The sequence below is a fragment of the Ochotona princeps genome, chromosome 8, assembly GCF_030435755.1.
Source record: "Ochotona princeps isolate mOchPri1 chromosome 8, mOchPri1.hap1, whole genome shotgun sequence".
Classification (NCBI taxonomy): domain Eukaryota; kingdom Metazoa; phylum Chordata; class Mammalia; order Lagomorpha; family Ochotonidae; genus Ochotona; species Ochotona princeps.
Genome location: NC_080839.1, coordinates 16,246,170 through 16,271,594, shown reverse-complemented (window position 1 = coordinate 16,271,594; position 25,425 = coordinate 16,246,170). Strand labels below are relative to the sequence as shown.

Genomic DNA, 25,425 nt, shown 5'->3' with positions numbered 1-25,425 from the left:
AACAACAACAATGCATCAGTTGTACTTACTCATCCCTTTCCAGCCAGGAAGGACTTCTGGTGTAATACTGTCTAGTTCTCGTTTAAAGTCATCCCGGGCTTGGACCACCAGCTCATGGTACTGAGACACAACCTTAGCCTCCGACTGAGCTGCCTGGACCTGCACAAGGACAAGGGGTATGTGGCTAAACTGAACACAAAAACACAAACATTCCGAGCAGCCGAAGTGATACTGCTTCTGGCATGAATGTGTGAATGATCTGTGGACAGACATCTGGAGCTCTAATCCCTCTGCCAGGGCCATGCGTACGCCCTCCATCCTTCTCCGGGTCATGGCAATGGTCCTAAGCAGCAGTAACTCACGACCAAGAAAGTTCCACATTATAGACATTGTCAACAATACTGAAACAGCACTTAAGTGTCCCAGCCAAGGTTTCTAAAACAGTAGCTAACATTCTTTTCAAGGAGAAAAGGGGAGAGATGGTAGGAATCTTATTATTTTCTTGAACTCTTAGCAACTCAAGGATTGTCTTACATGAAACTTCAGAGCTAATCAACGCACCTTTTTGACCACATTATCCAAATCCACAATCATGTTATGAAGTCTCCCTTCTGCTGCAGTTATATGAACCTTGGCCCCGGTGACCTCTTTTTTTTTTGCATTTTCAATTACACTTTTCATTTTTTCTAACTCTTCTCTGGAAACCAATGAAAGAAAAAGATTTAGTACAATTCCTTGCCAACTAGACTTCTACAGTAAGTGCAAACGTTAAAAATCTACAAAACAAGAAAAGCATGAGTAAAAACACAACAGGTTTAACACTCAAAAGGCAGAGAAGCATGTGAGAAGCAGCTGAGGACATGTCAGACCGACCAGAGCGAGAAGCTCAGAGCTCCTGGGGTCTATGGAGCCCTGCTGGCAGCAGACAGACTCCAAGTCAGCCACCAGATGCCACTCCCATCTGCTGCACGCCACTGCAGAGGATTACAAGGAATTCATGAGAAAGACCTGGCACAGTGGCTGGCACATAATGAACATTCAAGAGATTGAGGGTTAAGCTAATGTCCCTGCCAGTAAGAAGGAACTTAGGGAAGGCAAAGGCAAGGGAGACGGCCAGGCAGCTCACTGAGCAAATTCATCACTGCGTCTCAGGAAGTCCCCACAACTGAGAATGTTTCAAAGGTCAGACTATGGCCTAATGATCACAAAACACAGAAACCAGCACCCTGACATTTAGTCCAGTGATGTGAGCATAATAACATCTTCAGCTTGTAAGAGGGGCTGGCACTGTGACATAGCACATTAAGCCTCTGCCCCCGGGTCAACAACATGCCATATGGATGCCAGCTGGGATCCCTGATGTTCCACTTCTAATCCAGCTCCCTGCTAATTGCCTGGGAAATCAGCAGACAACGGCCGAACTGCCTGGTCCCTTGCACCCACATGGGAGATCTGGAAGAAGCTCCTGGCTCCCAACTTCACAATGGCCTGGCTCCAGTGTTTGTGGCCATCAGGGGAGTCAATCAGTAGAGAGAAGATGTCTCCTTCTCTTAGTAATACTGCCTTTCAAATAAAAATCAATATACCTTCAATAAAAAATCTCCTAAAACACATGTAGGTTTTCTCAGGAGGGTTTTCTTTCTCTATTAATAATAAATATTAAGAAAAACAGCAAAATTGTGGATGGAAAATAACTATTCCACACTGTTGAGAATCTTCAAACAAATTTAGGCTTCCACTATCAGAGATCGATTTTATACATGGGTTTGCTAATCAGTACCAGATTCAGTCAACTTCTTGGAATCACAGTCAAGCTGGTTTAAGACGAGACAAAATCAATTCATGTGCAGTTAGAGCAAACAGCTCATGACATCTTTGCTAAATTCTACCAGAACTGCCAAAACCATCCCAGCAAAATCTTGAAACTATCTTAGGCTCTCAGTCATCTATAGAGCTACATCTCCTAAATAAGGATCTAAACCAAAACTGACCTTTACAAAAGATTATCTATGTTAGTTTCTGCCAAATTCATTTCCCGCTGTTTCATTCTCTTCCCTGGTGCCAATTCAGACACAGCACAGACACTGCAAGGAAAGGCATCTCTGCCTCCTTTCAGTATTTTACAGACAGCACAACGAAGACCCAGCCCCGAAAACCACCAGGAGGCCCTAATTACTTGTTAAAGTCCATGAGTAATTACTTGGCTTTGAGAAGGGCGTCAGCAGCTTCATCTACTGCCTTTCTGCGTTCCTTCAATGCACCTTCCACTGTACGCCACTGAGCAGACTTCTTCTCACCCGAAGCCTAAACAGAAAATCGTAATTAGGTAAACATGAATGGCTGTCAACATTGTCATAAGATAGGCCAACAAGATTAAACACAAAATACATCTCAATAGTGGGCAGTGTGGTGGTGTAGAAACTTAATCCTCTGCACACAGTGCTGCATCCCATATGGACGCAGGTTCGAGACCTGGGTGTTCCACTTACAATCCAGCTCCTGCACATGGAAGGGGGACAGCAGTAGAAAATTGCCCAAGTTCTTGGGCCCCTGCACATACAAGGGAGATCCAGAGGAAGCTCTTGGCTTGCGCAGCTTCAGACCAGCCCAGCTCTATATGTTGCAGACATTTGGTGAGTGAACCAGTGGATAGACAATCTCTCTCTATCCTCCTCTATAACTCTACCTTTCCAATAAAAATAAAAAATCCTGGGCTCAGTGTGGTGGGCTAGCGGCTAAAGTCCTCGCTTTGAACGCGTCGGGATTGCATATGGGCACCAGTTCTAATCCCGGCGGCCCTCCTTCCCATCCAGCTCCCTGCTTGTGGCCTGGTATAGCAGTGGAGGACAGCCCAAAGCTTTGGAACCCTGCACATGCGTGGGAGACCTGAAGAGGCCCCTTCGGATTGGCTCAGCACCGGCCATGATGGTCACTTGGGGAGTGAATCATCGATGGAAGATCTTCCTCTCTGTCTCTACTCTTATCTGTGAATCTGCCTTTCCAATAAAAATAAAACAAATCTTTTTAAGAAATAAATAAAAGTAAAAAGCCCTAAAATACATTACATTGACTTCAAAGGTAAAAATTTACATAGTATTTCTCCCAAATAGGAATTCTTAATCAAGTGATCACAGGCACAAAGAAATCCACGAATCACCTCCCATCGACAATCCTGCCACAAACTGTAACAAGAAAAAAATGGTATTGCACTAACATATGTTCCAAGGAGAGTCTAATTAAATTCTCAAAAGAAAATGTCAACCCAAGGATAACAAGGTAAGTGAATTACCTGTTGATTAAATCATTCTTCAATGCAGTGTTGGTACCCAAAATGATTTTTTTAAAGATCTGTATATTTAACTTAAATTCTCTGCTCGAGTATTTTTATTTCCATTAAATCAGGGGGTTGGTTCACACCCAGTGCACCAGTATCCTTTTCCTCTTGACCACTATTTCACAAAAGTTTTAAAACTGCTGGATGGCTGTATTTCACTATAATTGAGTTTGACCCATCTAAGGGATTTTCAAGGGAAGCTTTAACAAATAAATGCACAATACACATACTGTAGTGTTCACCTCGGGATATTTTAACAGTTGATGTATATACCAAGAATTAAGGAAGGTTGTTCTGTAGATAATTTTGAAAGAGTAATTACCCTTTTGCAAACATGTAAACTTTGTACTTATCCAGAGGTTTTAATAGACATGGAGTTAAGAATCTTTTAGGGAGGGCCCGACGGCGTGGCCTAGCGGCTAAAGTCCTCGCCTTGAAAGCCCCGGGATCCCATATGGGCGCCGGTTCTAATCCCGGCAGCTCCATTTCCCCTCCAGCTCCCTGCTTGTGGCCTGGGAAAGCAGTCGAGGACGGCCCAATGCACTGGGACCCTGCACCCGTGTGGGAGACCTGGAAGAGGTTCCTGGTTCCCGGCATCGGATCGGCGCGTACCGGCCCGTTGCAGCTCACTTGGGGAGTGAATCATCGGACGGAAGATCTTCCTCTCTGTCTCTCCTCCTCTGTGTATATCTGGCTGTAATAAAATGAATAAATCTTAAAAAAGAAAAAAAAAAAAAAAAAGAATCTTTTAGGGAGCCAGTGCAGTGACTTTGCAAGCTAGGCCTCTGCCAATAGTCCTGGCATCTTGCATAAAGCCTGGTTTGAGACTCTGGTGCTTTTGTTCCTGATCCAGCTCCCTGCTTCTGGCTTGACAAAGCAGAGAATGGCTCAAGATTTTGGGCTCTTGCACCCACTTGAGAGACCTGCAGGAAGTTCCAGCTCCCAGTTTCAGTCAGCTTAACTCTGGCTGTTGTGGCCATTTGGAGAGTGAACCAGTCCAATGAAGCTCTCTCTTTCTCTCTGTTTCTCTGTAACTCTAAGGTTCATTCTCGGCTGCCTCCTCAGGCACAATAACAGAGAATTGGATGAGAAGTGGAGTAGCCAGGACTTAGACCAGCACCCAGTGGGGATGCGGACACTGCAGGCTGTCGCTTAATTTGATGTACCATGGGTAATCTGACTGTACTTCATATTTATTTTAATCTTTAAATGACTTGGAGCAGAGATAAATTTATATCCTGAACTACTGCATTCAATTATAAGCCTAAGCCATTATGTTTGGAAGTGGAGCTTATTTTATACTTTAAAGTATTTACTGTAAGTTAATAATCATAATCACTTAAGTAGCTAGTTTGAGAATACATGGGATATCTGTATTACTTCCTATAATTACATTTTAATCAAAAAGTACCTCAAAACAAAGTTTTAAAAAAGGGCTACAGATTTTAGGGCTAAAAACAAGTAACCAAAATTATATTCAAACACTATTAAGAAGGCAATCTTCGGGCCCGGTGCAATAGCGTAATGGTTAAGGTCCTCGCCTTGAACGTTCCGGGATCCCATATGGGCGCTGGTTCTAATCCCGGCAGTTCCACTTCCCATCCAGCTCCCTGCTTGTGGCCTGGGAAAGCAGTCAAGAATGGCCCAAAGCCTTGGGACCCTGTACCCGCATGGGAGACCCTGAAAGAAGTTCCTGGCTCCTGGCTTCGGATTGGTTCAGTTCCAGCCATGGCGGCCGCTTGGGGAGTGGACCATCAGAAGGAGGATCTTCCTCTCTGTCTCTCCTCCTCTCTGTACATCTGCCTTTCCAATAAAATAAATAAATCTTCAAAAAAAAAAAAAAAAAGGCAATCTTCTACCATATCAACATGGTAAGATAAAGTATTAAATGTAAAATTCCATCATAAACATACTGAAAGGCTTTTGTCAGTTGTTTTTTTAATGACAAGTACTCTAAGTTGTCTTTACTCAGTGGCAAAAGCCCATACCCTGAGCAGGCAGGCAGTCCCTGGCTTACCTCCATGTCGTCCATGGCCGCTTTCAGGATGCTGGAGTGTGCATTGACGGCCTGGACTGCAGCATTCTGAGCAGCAATGGCCTGTAGAGTGATGGAAGCAGTTTGGCTCAGAGCATCTTCTAAGCTCTTAGCTAGAGCTTAAAAAGGAGAAAAAACCAGAAAGTTGAAAACCCATCCCTTTCCCCATAACAGATATTAACTTTTTCTTTCTTTTCTAGTGAGTCTTCCATTTCATTTCCCAAAAAGTATTTTAAAATAAATATGGGAGAGCCCAGCGCGATAGCATAGTGCTAAAGTCCTTGCATTGCATGCGTCGGGATCCCATATGGGTGCCAGTTCTAATCCCAGCGGCCCCACTTCCCATCCAGCTCCCTGCTTGTGGCCTGGAAAAGCAGTTGAGGACAACCCAAGGCCTTGGGACCCTAACCCACGTGGAAGACCTGGAACAGTCTCCTGGCTCCTGGCTTTGGACTGGCTCAGCTCCAGCCATTGTGGCTATTTGGAGAATGAATCAACGAAAGGAGGATCTTCCTCTCTGGTACTCCTCTTCTCCCTCTCCCCCTCCTCTCTCTCAGTGCCAGTGCAATGGCAAAACAACTTAATCCTCCCTTTGGCATTGGCATCTCATATGGGTGCCAGTTTGTGTTCTGGCTGCTCCATTCAGCTCTTTGCTAATGGCCCAGGAGAGCAGTGAAGGATGGGCCAAGGCCTTGGGACCCTGCACCCACATGGGAGATCCAGAACAAACTCTTGGCTCCCTGCTTCGGATCAGCTTAGCTCTGGCCATTGTGGCCATTTGGGCAATGAACCAGTGCCTGGAAGGCTTTCCCTCTATCTCTCCTCTCTGTAAAACTTTTCAAATAAGAATGAATAAATAAAAAAAACACGACTCAAATTTAGAAATGTTTCAATAAAAGTATGGCAAAATAATAATGGTCATTATGAAGATCTATCAAAGGGCTTTTTACACCATTATTTCTTGTATGAACTACAGTTTTTCAAAATAGGAAGGATTTCAGCATAAGGGGAAAACTGCTTAAGAAGGCTAACATTACAAATGAAGGACATGGGGCAGGGCACGATAACCATCAATGCAATATTAGTCACCAGTTTTCCTCTTTTTAAGTAACAATCATATACACCCAGAGCAAAGAAAAAAGATGTGTGCGTTTTCATCCCCTCGTCAAGAACGTACAATGATACACAGTAAGGATGAAAGGAAAATCAGGAACGCAAATAGGGAAATACAGAGAGCAAAGGCAGCTTGAAATGGACAGTGTTTTTCTACAAAGAAGTCAAAAAATTTCAAAACAAAAATTTTAAGTAAATCAAAGCGTTATATCAAATATACTATCATTGAAAAATGGTCACAAAAAAGAAAAATGACCAAAAAATGGAAAACATATTTTAAAGGTGGGACAAAAATAAAACATGATTCTGAGAAAAAGTGGCCTAAGCTAGAGATGAACAGATGGTGCTCCAGGTGACAGCTCTGCAACCATGGAGAAAGTTACCAGCCAGGGAGCACCACACAAGCAGTGTCGACTGCAGTTTACCTGCGGAGAAAGGGACACACGGCAAAGGAGGCAGAATGCGGTGACTGCATCCCGCAACATGCTTGTGCTAACAGACATTTCTGAGCATACACACGAGAGCCACTCCCCAGGGCCCACAGCAGGGCACTGCCGGGAGGCCACCTGCTGCGTCAAATCCTCTTCAGAGATCATTCACTGTGATCCAACCCTTGATAAAAAACACATCCACACTGCGCACATGCACACACAGAAAACGTCACAGTAAACTAAGAGGCAACAAAAGTCATAAAAACTTTCACTTCCCAACATCCTGGTTCCTCAGAGTATGACAAAACCAGAGTATGACAAAACATTAGAAGGGAAAGAGGAACCATTCAAAGCAGAACAAGCAGCAACAAGGAAAGACCAAAACTATCAACAGTTACCAAAGGAATGAAGACTACCTTGTGTCCATCAGCTGCAGCCCACTAACATCCACAGACATTAATACTGCAACACAGGGCAGTAAATTGTGGTCCACATGCTTCTTTCAATAAGGAAAAATAGGAGCGTACTGGCATAGTTGACATCTTTGCCTGCAGAGCTGATGTCATGTAGGGTACAGTTCAAGTCCCAATTGCTCCATTTCCAATCCAGCGCCCTGCTAACGTGCTCAGGAAAGCAGCAGCAGTTCACCCCAATACCCATATAGGAGACCTGGAAGATGCTCCTGGTTTCAGCCTTTAGACTGGCCCTGCTCCAGCCATGGTGGCCATTTGGGGAGGGAACCAGTGGATGGAAGACCTCTCTATCCCTCCTTTTCTCTGTAATTCTGCCTTTCAAATAAAAATAAATCTTTGAAAAAAGAAAAATACATACTTTTTAACTATTTTTTAAAAACCTAAACTACATAAAATTGAAACATAAAAAGCTTATTAGCTAGATACAGCACCTTTCAGAATACTCTATCTCTAACCAACACCAGGACTAGAGGTCGAGTCCAAAAGCAGATAAGCCAGAAAGGGAGCCATTCTGCCCCTCACAGATAAACATACTACTTTAACTACCAAAAGACTGTCGGGCAAGTTGCCACACACACACAATTTCTGCTCCTCTCCACCCCCAGCATAAAGAATCTTTATAATTAACCATAACAAACAAATGCAAGAGGCACATGTATTACTTGGAATGTAACTAATAGCCCTGTCACCTGGGCACAAGTTTAGATGGGAAGAACACAAATGATGAGATCAAGTGAGCAGAGAAATGTCACTAAAGAATCCAAAGACATGCAGCTAGCTGACAGAGACAGGTGTGTGTGCTGGCTGAAGAGCAACTGGGAGATGACAGAAGTACTTCACAAGTTGGCCCATTTACATACACTCAATCTCAACTTGCTCTTGCTTTTCCTGTTGCGCAAGGCGAGCTGCAACTTCTTCAGGTGGGCGCTCCCTTATAGAAGGTGAGGATGCTTCCTCTTGCAGCAAAAGTAAACAAGAGGAAATAAAATTTCAGCACAGAGTTTTAACAGCTCACAGGCATATAAAAACACCATCGTTCACATTTGCCAGTTATGTCAACGTAGAGCAGTTTTCTGCTAAAAATTCTAAAACTACATCACTCTTCATGGTTCCAAAACGAGTTAGGGGATCAGCCCTTAACCTTCTTGGTTACAAAGAGTTACTAAGACTTCAAACTTAACAAAAACTTTTTTTTTCTCAAGCAAAAGATTTAAAACCAGTATAAACGCATACTTACATCATGTCTAGGAGTTACCTAGGCATGAAACAATTCTGATGAACTTTCATCCATTAAGCAAAAAACATAAACCATTGAACTACCTGAAGTTACAAGTGTGGGTTTTCCTCCACCGATTTCAGGGCGATCGGTTTTTACAGATTCCTCATGCTGAACCGCAGGGGCTGGGACTGACAGCGTATCACCTGCTGCAGAAATAATTTGAGCTGCCTCTGTAGGTGCTATAAATACATGTTACTCACAATATTTATACTTTTCTGGATTAACAGAGAAAAACACCCAAGAATCAACTACTACAACTGCCCACATCACATCTGACTCCTTAGAAATACAAAGGCCTACAGTGCCGTATGTTTGAATAATTCACAAACGGGGGCTCCAATCCATTGCAAACACAAACTCACACAAACTGAATGACAGCTAGAAAAGTACTGAGAAAGACATCTTGTCAACATCATCTGCATCTCAACTGTCATTACACTCAGGCAAGGCTTCTAGAAACAGTACTAAATCCTAACATGTAAGAAATGGACACCAGATTTATTACATAATACAGAAGAAGGAACACAGAGTAATGAAGAAAAGACACAAAAGGAAGGAATTGACAAAAGAATGATTTCAATTACTTTGAAGAGCAGCAGATGTTGAAAGGAGACCAGTGGGCAGGAACAAGATGACACTTTTAAACACAAAGAAGAAAAGCTGGTTGTTACGGCAGAGAATTAGTGAGAGGCAGAACTCATTTAATAGGATCAGTTCATAGACATGTTTTACAGGAAAGTTTCCAAAATCAGGGCTTACAACTTTAGTGATCAAAGTTTTGACAGATAAAATAATTCTAGAGATGGAATGTAAAGGGGAAGCAACAGATTCAGGTTTTCTAAACCGAAGGTCCCATTTACAAAGCCCTTAATTGGTCTTCCTGCTTCTGCCCTCAGCCACCTCTCTGTTCAAAACAGAGTGAAGTCATGAAAATTAAGATCAAGTAGCAGCCTCCTGCTCCGCACCCTCCAACACCCCCCTGCACCAGCTTACCCTCCAACACCCCCCCCCCCCCGCACTAGCTTACCCTACATCTGGAATGCTTTCCCCCTCCAGATTTTTACATATGGTTACTTCTTTGTCTCTTTCGAGTCTTTGCTCCAATTATACCTTCCATGTGAGGCTTTCTTACCCATACTATTTAATAAAACTGCAACATTCCCTCCTAGAGCACCTGACAAACTGTGCATTTTACTTCCTCTCCTTCCCTTAACCCCACCAAGAAATACCAACAGAAGTGTTTTATTAGTTTTTCCTAAAACTGCTGCTGATCACTAAATCCAAGGTGCCCAGAAGACTGCCTGGCCCATAACATTCCGTGAACCATCTGCAACTAAAACTGTGATTTAATCAAGGATAGGTGTTACTGTTGAGAAAGCCAAGAAGTCTGAATGTATGCTGAACAGGTTAGAGTTAAGGCAAGTGTTGTAAATTAGGGTGGGATTACTAGGAAACCTGAAGATAAAATTTATTTGCAGGAACTACAAGATATTTAGCAGAAGGAAATATTGAAGAGGCCGATAAAACAGGTGGAAAATAGGATAAATGCTAAAACTCAAAGAGGGAAAAATCTAGGAGTCAGAGGACAAAGGAGTAAAGAGAAAAAATAATGAATGCTACAGGCCACACAGCCTTTGCCGTCTCCTCATTGGGTCCTTTGCAATACCTCCCAATTCCATGTGCACTCAGCTCTGAAAATGGATGCTAAGATGAGAGGTGAGTGCTGGGCCCAGCAGTCTTTCATGACGAGGGAGCCTCCTCTTGACAAACACACCAAAACCACTAGTTGACCGTAATTTTTAAAGGAAGGTTCTAGACAGACAGCAGTACCTGCCGTTGATGCTGGAGTATCTGCCTTGTGCTTCTGGAGTTGTGAGGCAGGTAGTTTAGATTCTTTCATTACCTCTGATACACTAGAAATTTTTAGTGGACCAGGCTGAACCTTGGAAATAAAACACATTAAACATGTTAGATATAATACTGCTCCTAAAAAGCACACAGCAATTTGAAGTATTTCAAAGGCCAAGTCCTTCCAGCTTTTAACATAAAATTAGCAGTGCTTCATAACATATGCAGTTTATCAAAGAAAAGTCATCATTACTAGAAAAATGCAACTCAAAATTTCATTCCCGGGTCCGGCAGCGTGGCCTAGCAGCTAAAGTCCTCGCCTTGAACGCACCGGGATCCCATATGGGTGCTGGTTCTAATCCCGGCAGCTCCACTTCCCATCCAGCTCCCTGCCTGTGGCCTGGGAAGGCAGTCGAGGATGGCCCAAGGCTTTGGGACCCTGCACCCGCATGGGAACGGCATCGGATCAGCGTGCACCGGCCATTGCGGTTACTTGGGGAGTGAACCATCGGATGGAAGATCTTCCTCTGTCTCTCCTCCTCTCTGTATATCTGACTTTGTAATAAAAATAAATAAATCTTTAAAAAAAAATTTTTTTTTAAATTTCATTCCAAATGTAAGTCCATATTTTATTAACAAAGGCTTCTCTTAGCACAAATAATCAAGTATATGTATGGTCTTCCCTTTAAGCACTATTCTTTTTACCTATTCAACAATGGGAATGCCATTTCTATTTTACTTTGTACATACTTACATTGTATTGACATTGTGTAAGTATTGACACTGTAAATACTGTGTCAGAAACAAAAACTGGATAACTATGAAAATCAGCTTATGTTTCTTTGATCTCCAGGACTGATACAACTATACATCAATTTGTGAGTAATGCTTTTCTCGCTCCCAGTGACTACCTGCCTTAGGCTTAAGGTACTATTTAAAGAAGACTGTAAGAACTGTGCTAGAAAAAAACTAATGAGCAAAAAAAAAAAATACATTTATTTACCAAACTACATTATTTCCCCTTTTGTCAGAACCTGACAAGTGGGTCTCAGATCAGAAATAGTTCTGAACTTTGCCATTAGGAGAAACTAGAAATATTCCTTTAATTTCTAATGAAATGTTATGGCTCCTAAATCTTGAGACATAAGCTCACTTTAACAGACACTTGGGTACACCAGCGGAGTGAGCTGCTCCTTTCCTTTCCAGAAGGCTCAGGAAGACATCTGGTATATATCTGGCAAGCTGCACTGAATGACATATACAAAATATTTTTTCCAAAGTATTTCCAAGTTGAAAGACCCTTCTTGTACGAGCATTCCACAATATAAACTGAAACACACACACACAAACCTCTTACCGGCTTCTTTGGCAGTGGAATACTATAAGGTGCAGAACCAAGAACCATCTCAAAGAGTTTGTCTGAGTAAGGTATGGTTTTCTCTACACTTTCCCGGAAATGGGAATCCCATTTTGCGTATAGAATAGTGCCACCAACACCTCCACCGACAAACAAAAGGCCAGCTCCAGCAACTTTGCCAGCAGTCAACCTACAAAGATACAGGAAGCATATTTACATTCCTTGGCTCTCCTACACCTGCTACCCAAGACCAACTTAGGAGACTCAAAACAACTCCGTGCTGACATCTACTTGTCTTCCAGTGAGTCAGACCCCAACGGCAAAGCTTATCACCACGACAGAACATCACTTTTTTCTGATTTAACAAGTCTGCAATAAAAAAATAAAAACTCATAGATAACTAAATTTAAAAAATAGTATATAAGGGATTAAGAATGAAGCAATCTACCCTTTAACACTTAAAACTTCATATATTCAAAATCATGCAATTTTCTTTAAACCCAAAAACCAACAATCATGACCTTTAAATAAAGGCTTCTTTCCCTTAAACATGGTGAAACATAAAATAAATCCTTTACAAAAGACAATATCAAATAGGACACGCTTTCTACTTACGACATGCTGAGTTCTGGATACAAATCTATTTGCCATGGAACAAAAGATAACACATGGGCTGGCATCCCCACTTGATGCTGTCTACTTATCAGGAAAGCAAAGGAGCGCCATAAGGTTTTCTCACCTATAAATACAACAGTCCTCCAGAAAGTGCCCTGAAGATACCACAGCAAAGCTCTAGTGCATGCCGTGTAGATAGAGCTGTGGGCAACTATGACCATATTCCAGGAAATGACACACACACAGGTAACAAGTTAAAAGCTGAAACATACTACATACCCAGAACTGCCTGAAGTTGAGTATCTACGGCAAGATCGCAATGGACGGAGGACCAACTTCCCGCAGAGACAACTCTAAGGAGAGAACACCACAGTCAATGCAAATCAGGGAAATGTGGTGAGCTTGCAACGTCAGCAAGGCAGAAGCAATACCTTCATTGTAAATCGCTTCTGTAAACAAAAATTATATTATTTTCAGAAAACAATTTACTAAGAAACCTACTTAGATTCTTAGAAACAAGGATGCTCCCTGCATCAAGGCTCATAGCAAATTATTTTTAATATTTTTAAAAGATTATGAGAATATGAATAATCAATACTTTTAAGCACCATACAGGTGTACTATTGCTCAAATACAATTGGGTTTTGCCACATGCTTTACTTGGCAAGAAAAAAAAAGGTAGTATTAAATGTCTATTTTACTAATTTAAATCTCTGAAGAATGGCTCACAGAATCCAGTCAAATATAAGGCATTATATAGGCTACACACACATCCAACCTCAGCTTAATTCATTCAAAAAAATCCCAATCTCCCATCTGTGAGATAACTAAGTAGCCAGTTCCGAGAGGCACTCCTCCAGATCTACAAGTTCATTCTTGGTTAATTCCAGCATATGTATCATTAGAGTAAAAACCAGTAATTTTAAGAAAACATTTTAATAGATGTGGTAAATGTTCATGTATAACCAGTCCATCGTTATACAACAGCACATACTTAAGGCAATGCTTTGTGACTTATTTTAATTGCACTAAATTATACAAATCCGGATTGCTTAATATGTGGATCCCTTAAATTAAGCAAATAACTAATTAAACACTATTTGCAGAAGGTACTGATAAACTTGAAACCATTTATAGCTATCAACTTGAAATTCCAAACTGCACCAATTACAAAAAAAAATTTTTACATCAAGTAAGAATTCAAGTTGCAAGAGGAAAATGTTTTTGTCTGTGTTCCTTCATGAATCACAGCTAAAGAACATCAGAGAAACACAAATTTCCTTTTCAAAGTACTTTTCAGGGGGCAGGCATTGGGCATAGCAGTGGAGACGCCCACGTCCTATACCAGAGTGCGTGAGTCTTATTCCCAAGGTGAGTTCCTGACTGTGGCTTCCTGCGAAGACAGCAGGAAAGCACAGGTCATCACCCAACTGGGCTGTCACTCACAGGGGAGATGTGTGTTGAATTCCTGTCTGTCTCCTGGCTTCAGCCTGATCCAGCTCTGGGTCACTGCAGGAATCTGCGGAGCGAAACACTGGATACACGGGTTTTCTTAAAAGTAGAATTTGTCATGTTGACAAATACTACCAAATTAACCAAATTTCCCCCTTATAATATCAGAGCATGGATTTTCCCCTAGCTTCCCCAGCACACTATTATCTTCTGAATCACTGACAATCTCTTGAATGAAAAGACAGTGTCTCAGCGTCATTTTAATTGCAATTCCTTTTATTATGATTGCACTCTTTTCAAGCATTTTTTTTCTTCTCTTTCTCAAACCTGTTAGGAAATTGAAATACATATACTTATACTTTTATGGCCTTTTCTGTGACTTGTCAGTGTATCTTCTGTCCACTCTTTAAATTCGGTTGATCCTCTTAAAAATCCTTTGTCTATGCAATTTGTGTGTGCGTGTGTGTGTGTGTGTGCACGTATGTATTTTGACTGATTCATGTATCTGAAAGACAGGGCAACAGAGAAAGAAAGAGAGAGAGAGAGAAAGATGTTCCACCCAATGGTTCACTCCCCAAATGGCCATAACAGCCAGAACTGGAACAGGCCAATGGCAGAAAATAAGAACTCTATCCTGGTCTTCCACATAAATGGGGGGGACTCAAGGACTTGGGTCATCAAGCACTTTTTTCCCAGTGTTGCATTAGAAGCAAGAGCAGCTGGGAGTGGAAGTGGAACCAGGGCTCTGCAATGGGAGTTAGTTGTATGCCATACCACCAGCCCTCTGTATTTAATATGTCACATGTCTACTAACTATAACATTTTTTATCTGGTTTGCAAAGTTTTCTGTTGAGTTTGTGATCTTCCTTTTACCTTTGGTCACAATAGTTTATGCCAGGCAAAAATTATTTTGTAAGGGTGTGAGTTAAGTTTTCATCTGAAAGAGTGGCTTTTTAAAAGATCAATCTATTTGAACAGCAGTCTCACAGAGACGGACAGAAAGGGAAAGATCTTCCATCTGCCAGGTCACTGCCCCCAGACACCTGCAGCAGCCAGGCACAGGCAAGGCCACACCAGGAGACGAAAACTCCATCCAATCTCTCACGTGGGTGGCAGCAACCCAGATCACTGAGCCATCAGCTAGTGCTTCTCAGGCAGTATCTTTTACAGCTGGAGCCCAAGGATAGAACTAAAGTAAAAGCTAGAGAGAATCATTCCCAACAAAAGAACTAAGCTTTATTCGAGGAATCAACTAGACCTCTGTCTACCTATACTTAATAACTGTCATGCTGTATGCTTGTTAATGCCTTCCTGAACCTAAGTGCCTGCGATGATTATCCTGTGCCTATAACCCTCGTTAGATTCATAATACATAGGGAGCAGATAACTGGGTGATCGCCTCAGTGCAGTTTTTTTTTATAAGGTTACTTATTTATTTGAAAGGCAGAGCAAGGACAGAGTAACAGAAGGAGATAATCCATCTGCTAGTTCATTCCCCAAAGGCCTCCAGCAGTCAGGGCTGGGTCAAGCCAAAGCCTGGAGTTAGGAACTCCATCTGGATCTCCCACACGGGCAGCAGCAACCCAAGTACCTGAGCCGTCACCTGCTCACTCCCAAGGCCCATCAACAGGAAACTGAATTGGAAGCAGCGCAGAACCTGACTCAAGGCATTCTCAGAGAGGATGCAGGGATCCTGGGCTGTAGCCCAGCACCTGCCCTGGTACACAGTCCTGAGATCAAAAAGGAAAAGTACTTAGCGAGCAACAGCCTAGGGACCGCATTCAAGATGCTTTACTGCATTCGGATCTGGTTAAAACATTAGTTTTAACAAGGATGCTGTGACATAATCGGAATACGAAGGACCACTGAAGACGCCTAGGAAACGTAGTATCGTTCAATATCCACAGCATTCAACCCAGTATTTGCAACTCAGATTGCAAATACTTGAAAAAACTGTATGTGCACTAAACACACTAGGCTTTCTTGTTATCCCGTAAACAATATAGTATATCAACTCTTCAGTGTTGGCACTGAGATGAGTATTGTGAGTAATCTAGAGAGGATTTAAAGTGAATAGGAAGACATGCATAGAATCTGTGCCAACACTACACCATCTGTCATCTGAAGGGCTTTGGAATCAATCACTTGTGGACACTAAAGGACAACACGTGCACAAGGAATGGATGTCAACTGTAGCCAAGGTACTGAATATATTTTTCCAAACAGAATGCAAGACTATTTCCTCTACCACATCCTCTTCCAGAAACTTACTATTCCTCCATCAACAAAATGAGTTCTGGGGCCAGCGTTATGGCCCAGCACGTAAAGCCGCCAACTGCAGTGCAGGCATCCCATATAAACTCCAGTTCAAATCCCAGCTGCTTCAGTTTGAATTCAGCTCCCTGCCAGTGTACCTGGGAAAGCAGTGGAGGATGGCCCAAGGACTTGGGCTCCTACACCCACCTGGAGAGACCCAGAAGCTCCTGGCTTCAGATTGACCAGCCATGACCCACAACAGTACAGATGCAGCAGAATGACCCGGCAGATGAAAGATCTCGGTCTTTCCCCCTCTAATTCTTCCTTTCAAATTAAACAAATATATCATTAAAAAAATAGTTCCATGTGCCCTTCCCTTAAACAAGGCAGGTCCTCATTACCAACTCAGCATTAGACAGCAAAGTGATATTCTGTACTTTCTACTGAAGACAGAGAGAAGTTTCTGCCTGGTTGTCTCTCCTCTCACTTGCAACCCTGCTGTTCAACTGTGACAAAGCCCAGACACATAAAGACGCCACATGTTGGTGTTCCAGCCAACAGTCCCTACTGAGGTGGCAGCTGCAGGCAGTATCAAGTGTCCAATATGAATAAAAAATTTTTGGAGAGGACTCTAGCCCAGCTACTGTCTGACAACATCATTTGCAGGTCACAGAGCAAGAATTGCCCAGCTGAGTCCAGGCAATTATTTGAACTCAATGAGGCAATAACAGTTATTTTATTCAAAGTTTAAAGTGACTTGTTATCCAGTTAATAACAGTATCTTTTTAAAGAACAGAATGAAGCTTTTTTAATAGACTTTCATTCTCTGCAATTAAATTCTGAATTGAAATTAAAATATAATTGCAATTTGTTTCTGGGTATTTGGATAAATGGAATCATAAGTTCACAAAGTTTTCAAGTTCATTTACATGGTAACGGGTCATGTACTTCATTTCCTTTTATGGCTGAATACAGTACTTCATTACACAGATATCTTTTTTTAAAGATTTATTTATCTATTTTTATTGCAAAGTTAGATACACAGAGAGGACGAGAGACACAGAGGAAGATCTTCTGTCCGATGATTCACTCCCCAAGTGACCGCAACGGCCGGTGCTGCATCGATCCGAAGCCAGGAGCCAGGAACCTCTTCCGGGTCTCCCAAGGCTTTGGGCCATCCTCAACTGCTTTCCCAGGCCACCAGCAGGGAGCTGGATGGGAAGTGGAGCTGCCAGGATTAGAACCGGCGCCCATATGGGATCCCAGCACGTGCAAGGCGAGGACTTTAGCTGCTAGGCCACTGTGCTGGGCCCTGAATATCTTTTATTTTGCCTAACCATCATGATGGACAGCTGGGGTGTTGCCATTTCTGACTGCTGAAAACAGTGCTGCTATGAACTACCACCTACACATTTTATTTAGGACCCACTTTCCGTTCTTTTGGTGAGCAGCTACAACATCTCATGGGAATTCCATGGCAATATGAAGGAACAGCCAGCCCAGCAACCTTACACAGTATCCACATCATCTTTCATTCAACACTATCAGGATTCCAATTTTTTTGTCCTCACCAATGTTTGTTATTTTATTTTTTTTTCTGTTTAAAAGTTGTTGTTGTTTTAAAGGAGAAATGTGAAAGTGCTCCCAGACACTGATTCACTCTACAAACAATGGATGAAACCAAGACCGGAAGCCAAGAACTCAACCATGGCTCCTCACACAGGTGGCAGGAACCTAATCACTTGATCCAAAAGTCCTGCCCACCAGGATCAAATCCAGGTAGTCCAATGTGGGATGCAGGTACCTCAGCTGGCATCATAAACACCATGCCAAAGACTTGCCTCTATTTCCTCTTTTCTTTTCTTTTTTTTTAAAGATTTTATTCATTTTTATTACAGCCAGATATACACAGAGGAGGAGAGACAGAGAGGAAGATCTTCCATCCGATGATTCACTCCCCAAGTGAGCCGCAACGGTCGGTACACGCCGATCCGATGCCGGGAACCTGGAACCTCTTCCAGGTCTCCCACTCAGGTGCAGGGTCCCAATGCATTGGGCTGTCCTCTCCTGCTTTCCCAGGCCACAAGCAGGGAGCTGGATGGGAAGTGGAGCTGCCAGGATTAGAACCGGCGCCCATATGGGATCCCCGGGCTTTCAAGGCGAGGACTTTAGCCGCTAGGCCATGCCGCCGGGCCCTATTTCCTCTTTTCATTAACATCCCGAGTGGATGTGAACCAGGTATCTCATAGTGGCTTTAATTTGCTTTTCCTCATGCCAAAAGACACTTAGTATCTTTCCCCGCGTGTCTCTGCAATTTCTCTTCTGGGTAAATAACTATTCAAGTCCTTTGCCGATTTGTACTAGGGCTGTCTTTTGTTAATTATAGGAATTCTCCACATACTCTGGATATTAAATTCTTATTGATAAATGATTTGAAAATTCTCTTTTCATCCTTTTGAATGCTCTTTGATGCATGCATTTTTTTGTTTTTAAAGATTTATTTTTATTGGAAAGGAAGATTTACAAAGAAAAGACAAAGATCTTTCATCTGCTGGTTCACTCCTCTGTTGATTAGCAAGGAACTGGATCAGAGACAGGTAGAGTAACCAGGACTTGAACCAGCAGGCAGATGGCATGCAGGCATCACAAGCAGCACTCAACAGGCTATGCCAAAATCCCAGCCCCAAGCCACACCCTGCATGACCTAGACATCCTATTTCAACACACAAAATACTGGCTATTCCTTAGTTCTAGAATTCCTTTGCATTAACAACGCCCTATGTCATAGGAAAGCAACATTAGTTCAAAGCAATTTTTTTTTTGCAATGTACCTTTTTAAAAGATTTATTTTATTTATTTGAAAAGCAGAGTTTCAGAGACAGATTAGTTTTCCATCCACTGGTTCACTGCTCCAGTGGCTGCAACAGAGTGGTGGGTCAGGCTGAAGCCAGGAGTCAGGAGCTTCCTCTGGGTATCCCAAGTGGGTGCAGGGACCCAAGCACTTGGGCAATCCTCCACTGCCTTTCCAACCCATTGGCATGGTGCTGGATCAGAAGTACAGCAGCTGGGACTAAAATTTGTGCCCACATGAAATACCAGTCCTACAAGCAACAGTTTAACCTGCTACACCATAGCACAGGCTCTCAAAGCAATTCACTTTAATAACACTGCAATAAGAGTTACAAGGTTAGCAGTGATACTTACAAACATGCATAAACAGCTTTTTAAAAAACAAGCCTTGAGCCCCTGCGCAATAGCCTAATGGCTAAAGTCAACACCTTGAAAGTTTTGGGATCCCATAAGAGTGCCAGTTCATATCTCTGCCACTTCACCTCCCATACAGTTCCCTGCTTGTGGCCTGGGAAAGCAGTCAAGGATAGCTCAAAGCCTTGGGACCCTGAACTCATGTGGGAAACCTGGAAAAGGTTCCTGGCTTCGGATCAGCTCAGCTCCATCCATTGCAGCCACTTGGGGAGTGAATCAGCAGACGGAAGATCTTCCTCTCTGTCTCTCCTCCTCTCTGTGTATCTAACTTTCCAATAAAAATAAATCCTTTAAAAAAAAACACTGCATATTAAAATAAACTTGAGAGGGCTAGGTTAGTCTGACAGCCTAGGCCCTTAAACCCAATCCTCACATCAATCCTCACAGTGCTGACACTAAGAAAACTGCGAATGGGACTGGGCAATAAACTAAGGACCAGACTCCTGAGAGGTACTTCTGGAGAAGAACAATTCATTTTTATAAAATATCGTCACGTAGCAAATGCCCTGACATAAAAGAAACGCAGATGCCATCCGTAATGGTTTACTGTGCCAATTTCATAGACATTTCCATATGAGACTAACATTGAACCTGGTGAAATCTGAGCAAAACACTATCCTCCATAAAATGGGCAGGCTTCCTCTAGCCAGTCAAGGCCCTGAGCGGGACAAGCAACCAGACGGGACTGTCCAGGAGATGGCCCTCACACTATGAGGGCACTTTCTGTTTGTTTAAAACAGAGGAGATAAAGATTACACTGATAAAGGTCTTCCATTCACTGGTTCACTCCCCAAATATCATTGGTTCACTCCCCAAATAGCCACAAAAACTGAAGCTGAGCAGATCTGAAGCCAGGAGCCAGGGCCCTCCTTCGGATCTCCCACATAGGTAAAGGATCTAAAGCTTTGGCCATCCTTGACTACCCTCCCAGGCCACAAGCAGGGAGCTGGACAGGGAGTGGAGCAGCCAGGACATGAACTGACACCATATTGGATCCCAGTGCTTGCAAGGTAAGGAGTTAACCATGGAACCATAGTGCCAGGCCCTATTAGGACATTTTCTACTCTGCCGGGGTTCTAGGCCACCGGCCACTGCCCCAATGCTCTCCTAGATCTCAAGCCTGCCGGTGCATTCTGTAGATTCTGCACCTGCTAACCTCCAGAACTTCAGGAGCCAAATCTCCCTCCTAACAGATCTGAGTGTGTGAGTGCATATCCTACAGGCTCTGCTTCCCTGGAGGACTCCAACTGACATACCACCAGAGCTTCCAAAATGTCCAGGGTGGACAGGAAGGGTCACATCTACTCACAGGTTTTGAGAAAAAAATCATGCAACAATTTCTAACATATCACAAATATTTACTAAGCCTCTACCAGGAGTCAGAGACTACTGGCAGTATTGAAATACAAGGGTGAACAATAGAGCCCGTTCCTCTTTTGGCACTTAGATTTCTTATATAAATATATCATTTTATTTTATTTTACCTGAGAAAGAATAAGTGAAACTGTGTGTATGCAAGAACACACGCAAATGTGCCTAACAGCACCCCCAGCCAGAGTCATTCCCTGAATCCCATGACCGCCAAAAGTGGGGCAAGGCTGGGAGCTGGGAATGCAGTCCATATCTCCCTGTGGGTGGCAGGTGCCCAGTGACCTGAGCCATCACTGCCTCCGGGGTGGCTATCAGCAGTTAGTCAGGAGACAGAGCTGAGCCATTAACCTGAAAAGGGGTGCAGGCATACTGACTACCAGACAAACCTTCTGCATGGCACACACAATGAATGCACATTACAACATTGGCAGTGCTGAGAGCTACAAAGGAAAACAAAGTAGGTAAGGGTGAAATGGAGTGACACAAGGAAGTAGCCTAAACTTTTAGATAACGAACACCTCTCTGAAAAGGTAGTGTTTGAGAAAACATCTGAATGGCATAAGGTAAGCAAAAACGTGTGGGAAGAACCTGGGATGAAATAAACAGCAAACAAAAAGAGAGGAACAGAATGAGGCCGAACAGAAAAATGAGATATGAAAACAGCCAGATCATGCAGGGCCTGAGGGAATGTATCCTGAACACACTGGGATGCCACTGAAGAACATATGTCTGCTTAAATATCTGTGCCAGCAGTAGAAAACAGTCTGGATATAGGTGTATGGCTTCCGGGCCTGGTACAGAAGCCTAGCAGCTAAAGTCCTTGCCTTGCACATGCTAGGCTCTTGTAATGTGCGCAGGTTCGTGTCCCGGTGGCTCCACTTCCCATTTAGCTCCCTGCTTGTGGCCTGGGAAGGCAGCGGAGGGCAGTCCAAAGTCTTGGACCCTGCACCTACATAGGAGACTGGGAAGAGGTTCCTGGCTTCGGATTGGCTCAGCTCTGGCCATTGCGGCCACTTAGGGAGTGAATCAGCAGGCAGAAGTTCTTTCTCACTGTCTCTCCATTCTGTAAAACAGCCTTTCCAATAAAAATAAAATAAATCCTAAAAAAAAAGCATGGCTTCCATATGCTTTTGTGTTTGAGAGGTGTGGTGCATGCATATGTATGCACACACACATCCCCTACAGCTCCCACCTACAGGCCCACTCCCCAGACGCTCAAGCAGCAGCAGGGCTAGGGCTGGACCAGTCAGAGCCAGGAACTGGAAATTGGATCATCTCCCCCCAGAGTGGAAGAAACTCAACACCAAGTTATCAGGCCTGCCTCCCAGGGTCTCCCTTGAGGGGAACCTGAGTCAGGGGCCAGGGCCAGAAACAGGCATCCACACCACTGGACCACTACTCCAGGGCTGTTTTCTGAAAAGCCTTGAATATTTGAAACTTACTCTAGGAGACAGACAGCAAAAGCACAAAAACATTTAGGAAGATGGAGCTTAAGGAAATGGAAGATAATGACATGAGGAACACTACAGATCAGTTTGATTCCAAAATGAAATGACAACTTAGGAATCTGAATACAAAGCTAAAAAGCAATCGTAGTCAGTAATACTCTGAGAGTCTGTGTCTTCCTAAGTCAGCGGTACATGAAGCAGGGAAGGAACATTTGTAAAACACACACACACGATGCTGACTCAGCAAACAAGGAGTGAAACAAGGGCTAGGTTAGATGGAACCCATGAGACTACAGGATAGAAGCCAAAATTACCAAGAGTGTCACAAACCAGTATCAAGTGCACAGAAGAACTGAGAGCCAGAGACGGGCTCACGGTTTAGTGCAGACTTCCTTTTTTTTTTTTTTTTTTTAAAGATTTGTTTATTTCATTGGAAAGGCAGATGTACAGAGAGGAGGAGAGACAGAGAGGAAGATCTTCCTTCCGATGGGTCACTCACCAAGTGACCGCAACGGCTGGTGCTGCACCGATCTGAAGCCAGGAGCCAGGAACTTCTTTCTGGGTCTCCCACGCAGGTACAGGGTCCCAAGGCTTTGGGCCATCCTCGACTGCCTTCCCAGGACACAAGCAGGGAGCTGGATGGGAAGTGGAGCTGCCGGGATTAGAACCGGCGCCCACATGGTATCCCGGCGCATTCAAGGGGAGGACCTTAACCATTACGCTATTGCGCCGGGTTCTAGTGCAGACTTTCAATCTGTTCTATTCCTGTGTCCTAATGACAACAGCTGAGAGGTGACCCAGGTAAGCCTGGCCTAATGACATACAATGTTGACCTCTCGATCTAGCGATCAGAGATCCTCAAGTCAGACAGACAAGCTCCTGGTAGCCTGCCAAGGAGGCAAATGGCCACAGCATGAGTGGTTGAGGGAACACCAACAACCCCTGGAAGCCGATAGCTGCGGCTGGCAAGGGCTAGCCAGGACGCAGGAAGAGCAGGCAGCCCTGTACTACCATAGAGGAAACTTGGCCAACAAGCGGCAGGATCTCCGAGAAGCCTGACGACCCAAAGAAAACCACATCACAGCCCAGACTGATGACAGCCTTTTGCGTTCTGGCAGGGAACGCGGATCATCCACACTCAAACTTCTCTCCTACAAAAAACAGACAATCACCATCACTGGATGAGCTGTGAAACGTCTGAAATGTGTTACTTGCAGACTGCTTCTTCTATCACAGAAACCAACAAGGAGAGAAACTTGAAAAAAGTCTGAATACAGTGATCTCTCACTATGCCCTCCTTACGCTTTAAAGATTCTGTTCAAAGACTTCTTACACTCTGTTTTGCAACACATCCTGCCAAAATAGCAATTAGCTGAACAGCGAGACCGTCAGAAGTTCGTTCATTAGCAGTTCTTAAAAAAAAAAAAAAAAAAGTGACTTTGGCAAGAATGTCAAGTACAAGAAACTGGGTGTCCAGACTTTCAGGGCGTCAATCCCGGTTGTCCCTGCGAATGGAGACACAAAACCCGAGGGGATTGAGCACAAGGTCAGGCCGCTCCTGCCTCCCTGCCCCAAGGGTTTGGGCCCCAGGAACCCAAAACCTGGCACCAGTTCACAGGTGTGCTCAGTTTCGAGCAAGCCGTCAAGTCCCTCCGCCATCAGCACAACCTTGACCCCTCGTGGAGGATGCAGCGCGCTCCGCTGGGAACTGTAGTTCTCCGGATCGACCTTCACGCGCCCAACCGGCCACCAGGCGGCCAGCGGCCGGCGATTGGGCCGGGGCTCGGGCAGCGCGGTGCCGATTGGACGCCGTGGCCCCGGGGCCGCGCCTCGCCCCGGCCTCGCCCGGAGCCCCCCGAGTCCGCCCGGACCCCCAGTGCGCCGCCCCGGGCGCTCGCGTCGAGTCCTGCCGAGAGGGCAGCCAGCGGACCACTCGGGCCCAGACAGCGCCCACGCCCCCCACGCTGGCCGGCCGCTCCCTCACGCGCCCCCAGCTCACCTGGGCGGCGGCGGCGGTCACGCCGGACAACTGACAGGCCCGCAGCATCTCGGCCGAATGGACGGCGCTCGCAGAGGGTGCGGAAGCGGCCGCGGCGGCGCGAGGAGCGCAGGGCGTGCGTGCGTCAGCGCGTGCGTCCGTGCGTGCCCCGGCGGAGCTGCGGCGGCAGCGCCGGTGGCGGCTTCAGGGTGCCGGGCGCACCGGAAGCCCACGCACGGCCACTGCGCACGCGCGGCTCGCGGCTGTCAGCGAATGGGCCCCGCCGTCCGCCGCGTTGGGTGGGAAGGAAGCGGGAAGGGTGGATTCTCCTTCCGGGTCGCGCTAAGGCGCCGGCTTCGTTTGCTGTGTAGATGAATGGGGTGACTGGATGGACAGGACCAGCCGTGACGGCGTCTGGGATCCGGTCCTCGATCCCGCGCGGGAAACGGTGATCCCGGACGTCTCTGCCAGATACTTTAAGGACAGCAATCGATGGGACCAATTATGTAAACAGTGGATTCGGCAGAGAGGTGGTGCAGGACGTGTCATTCATATACCTAATTAGTGGCAGAAAGGGGGTATATAAACTATATATATGCCTCCATAAGCTTAGGCGCCTTCCTAAGATTAAAACATAAGGCTTTGTCAAGTTTTTATGGTAAGGAATTTTGGCGACTCTCTAAGGGTTGTGTTCGAAGACACATTTCTCAGGGCAGAGGCACTGTTCGAACTGGTCCGCCAAGTGTGTAACCGGAACAACAGAATGTCGAGCACTATTCATGCTCCGTATATACTCCAGGACAGTGTGACTACTATATCTGGACTGCAAGGTCATAGCAACTAAATAGCTTGTCTACATTCTATGGTATTTGCAAAGCAAGTTGATTGATATGATACTCCCCGGAGGTAGACTGCTATGGCCCACCATCCATAAAATAGAGAAGTAGATCTAAAATGTAATATGAGGGGAGGCTGGGGCGGTAGGTAGCTCAACAGGCTAATCCTCTACCTGCAAGTGTCGGTACATGTCTCAGCTGCCCTACTTCCCATCCAGCTCCCTGCTTGTGGCCTGGGAAAGCAGTTGAGGATGGCCCAAAGCCTTGGGACCCTGCACCCATGTGAGAGACCCAGAAGGGGCTCCTGGCTCTTGGCTTCAGTGCAGCTCAGCTCT

General features: G+C 44.5%; 1 protein-coding gene across 5 annotated transcripts; it reads right to left on the bottom strand.

The window, feature by feature from the left end:
• On the bottom strand, positions 1-24,451 carry IMMT (inner membrane mitochondrial protein). Of its 5 annotated transcripts, none has more exons than XM_058667663.1 (10): positions 24,276-24,451; positions 12,765-12,838; positions 11,871-12,060; positions 10,496-10,607; positions 8,707-8,808; positions 8,247-8,342; positions 5,352-5,488; positions 2,201-2,304; positions 562-697; positions 1-159 (listed from the first exon to the last, which is right to left on the bottom strand). In XM_058667663.1, the coding sequence occupies exons 1-10, from the start codon at positions 24,321-24,323 to the stop codon at positions 16-18; spliced, it is 1,143 nt and encodes a 380-aa protein (XP_058523646.1). In that variant the 5' UTR covers positions 24,324-24,451; the 3' UTR covers positions 1-15. The 5 variants fall into 5 exon arrangements, with proteins under 5 accessions (XP_058523646.1, XP_058523645.1, XP_058523648.1 ...); XM_058667662.1 differs by having other exon boundaries at positions 8,707-8,811; positions 24,276-24,450; XM_058667665.1 differs by lacking the exon at positions 8,247-8,342 and having other exon boundaries at positions 8,707-8,811; positions 24,276-24,450.
• Positions 24,452-25,425: the final 974 nt, after the last annotated feature.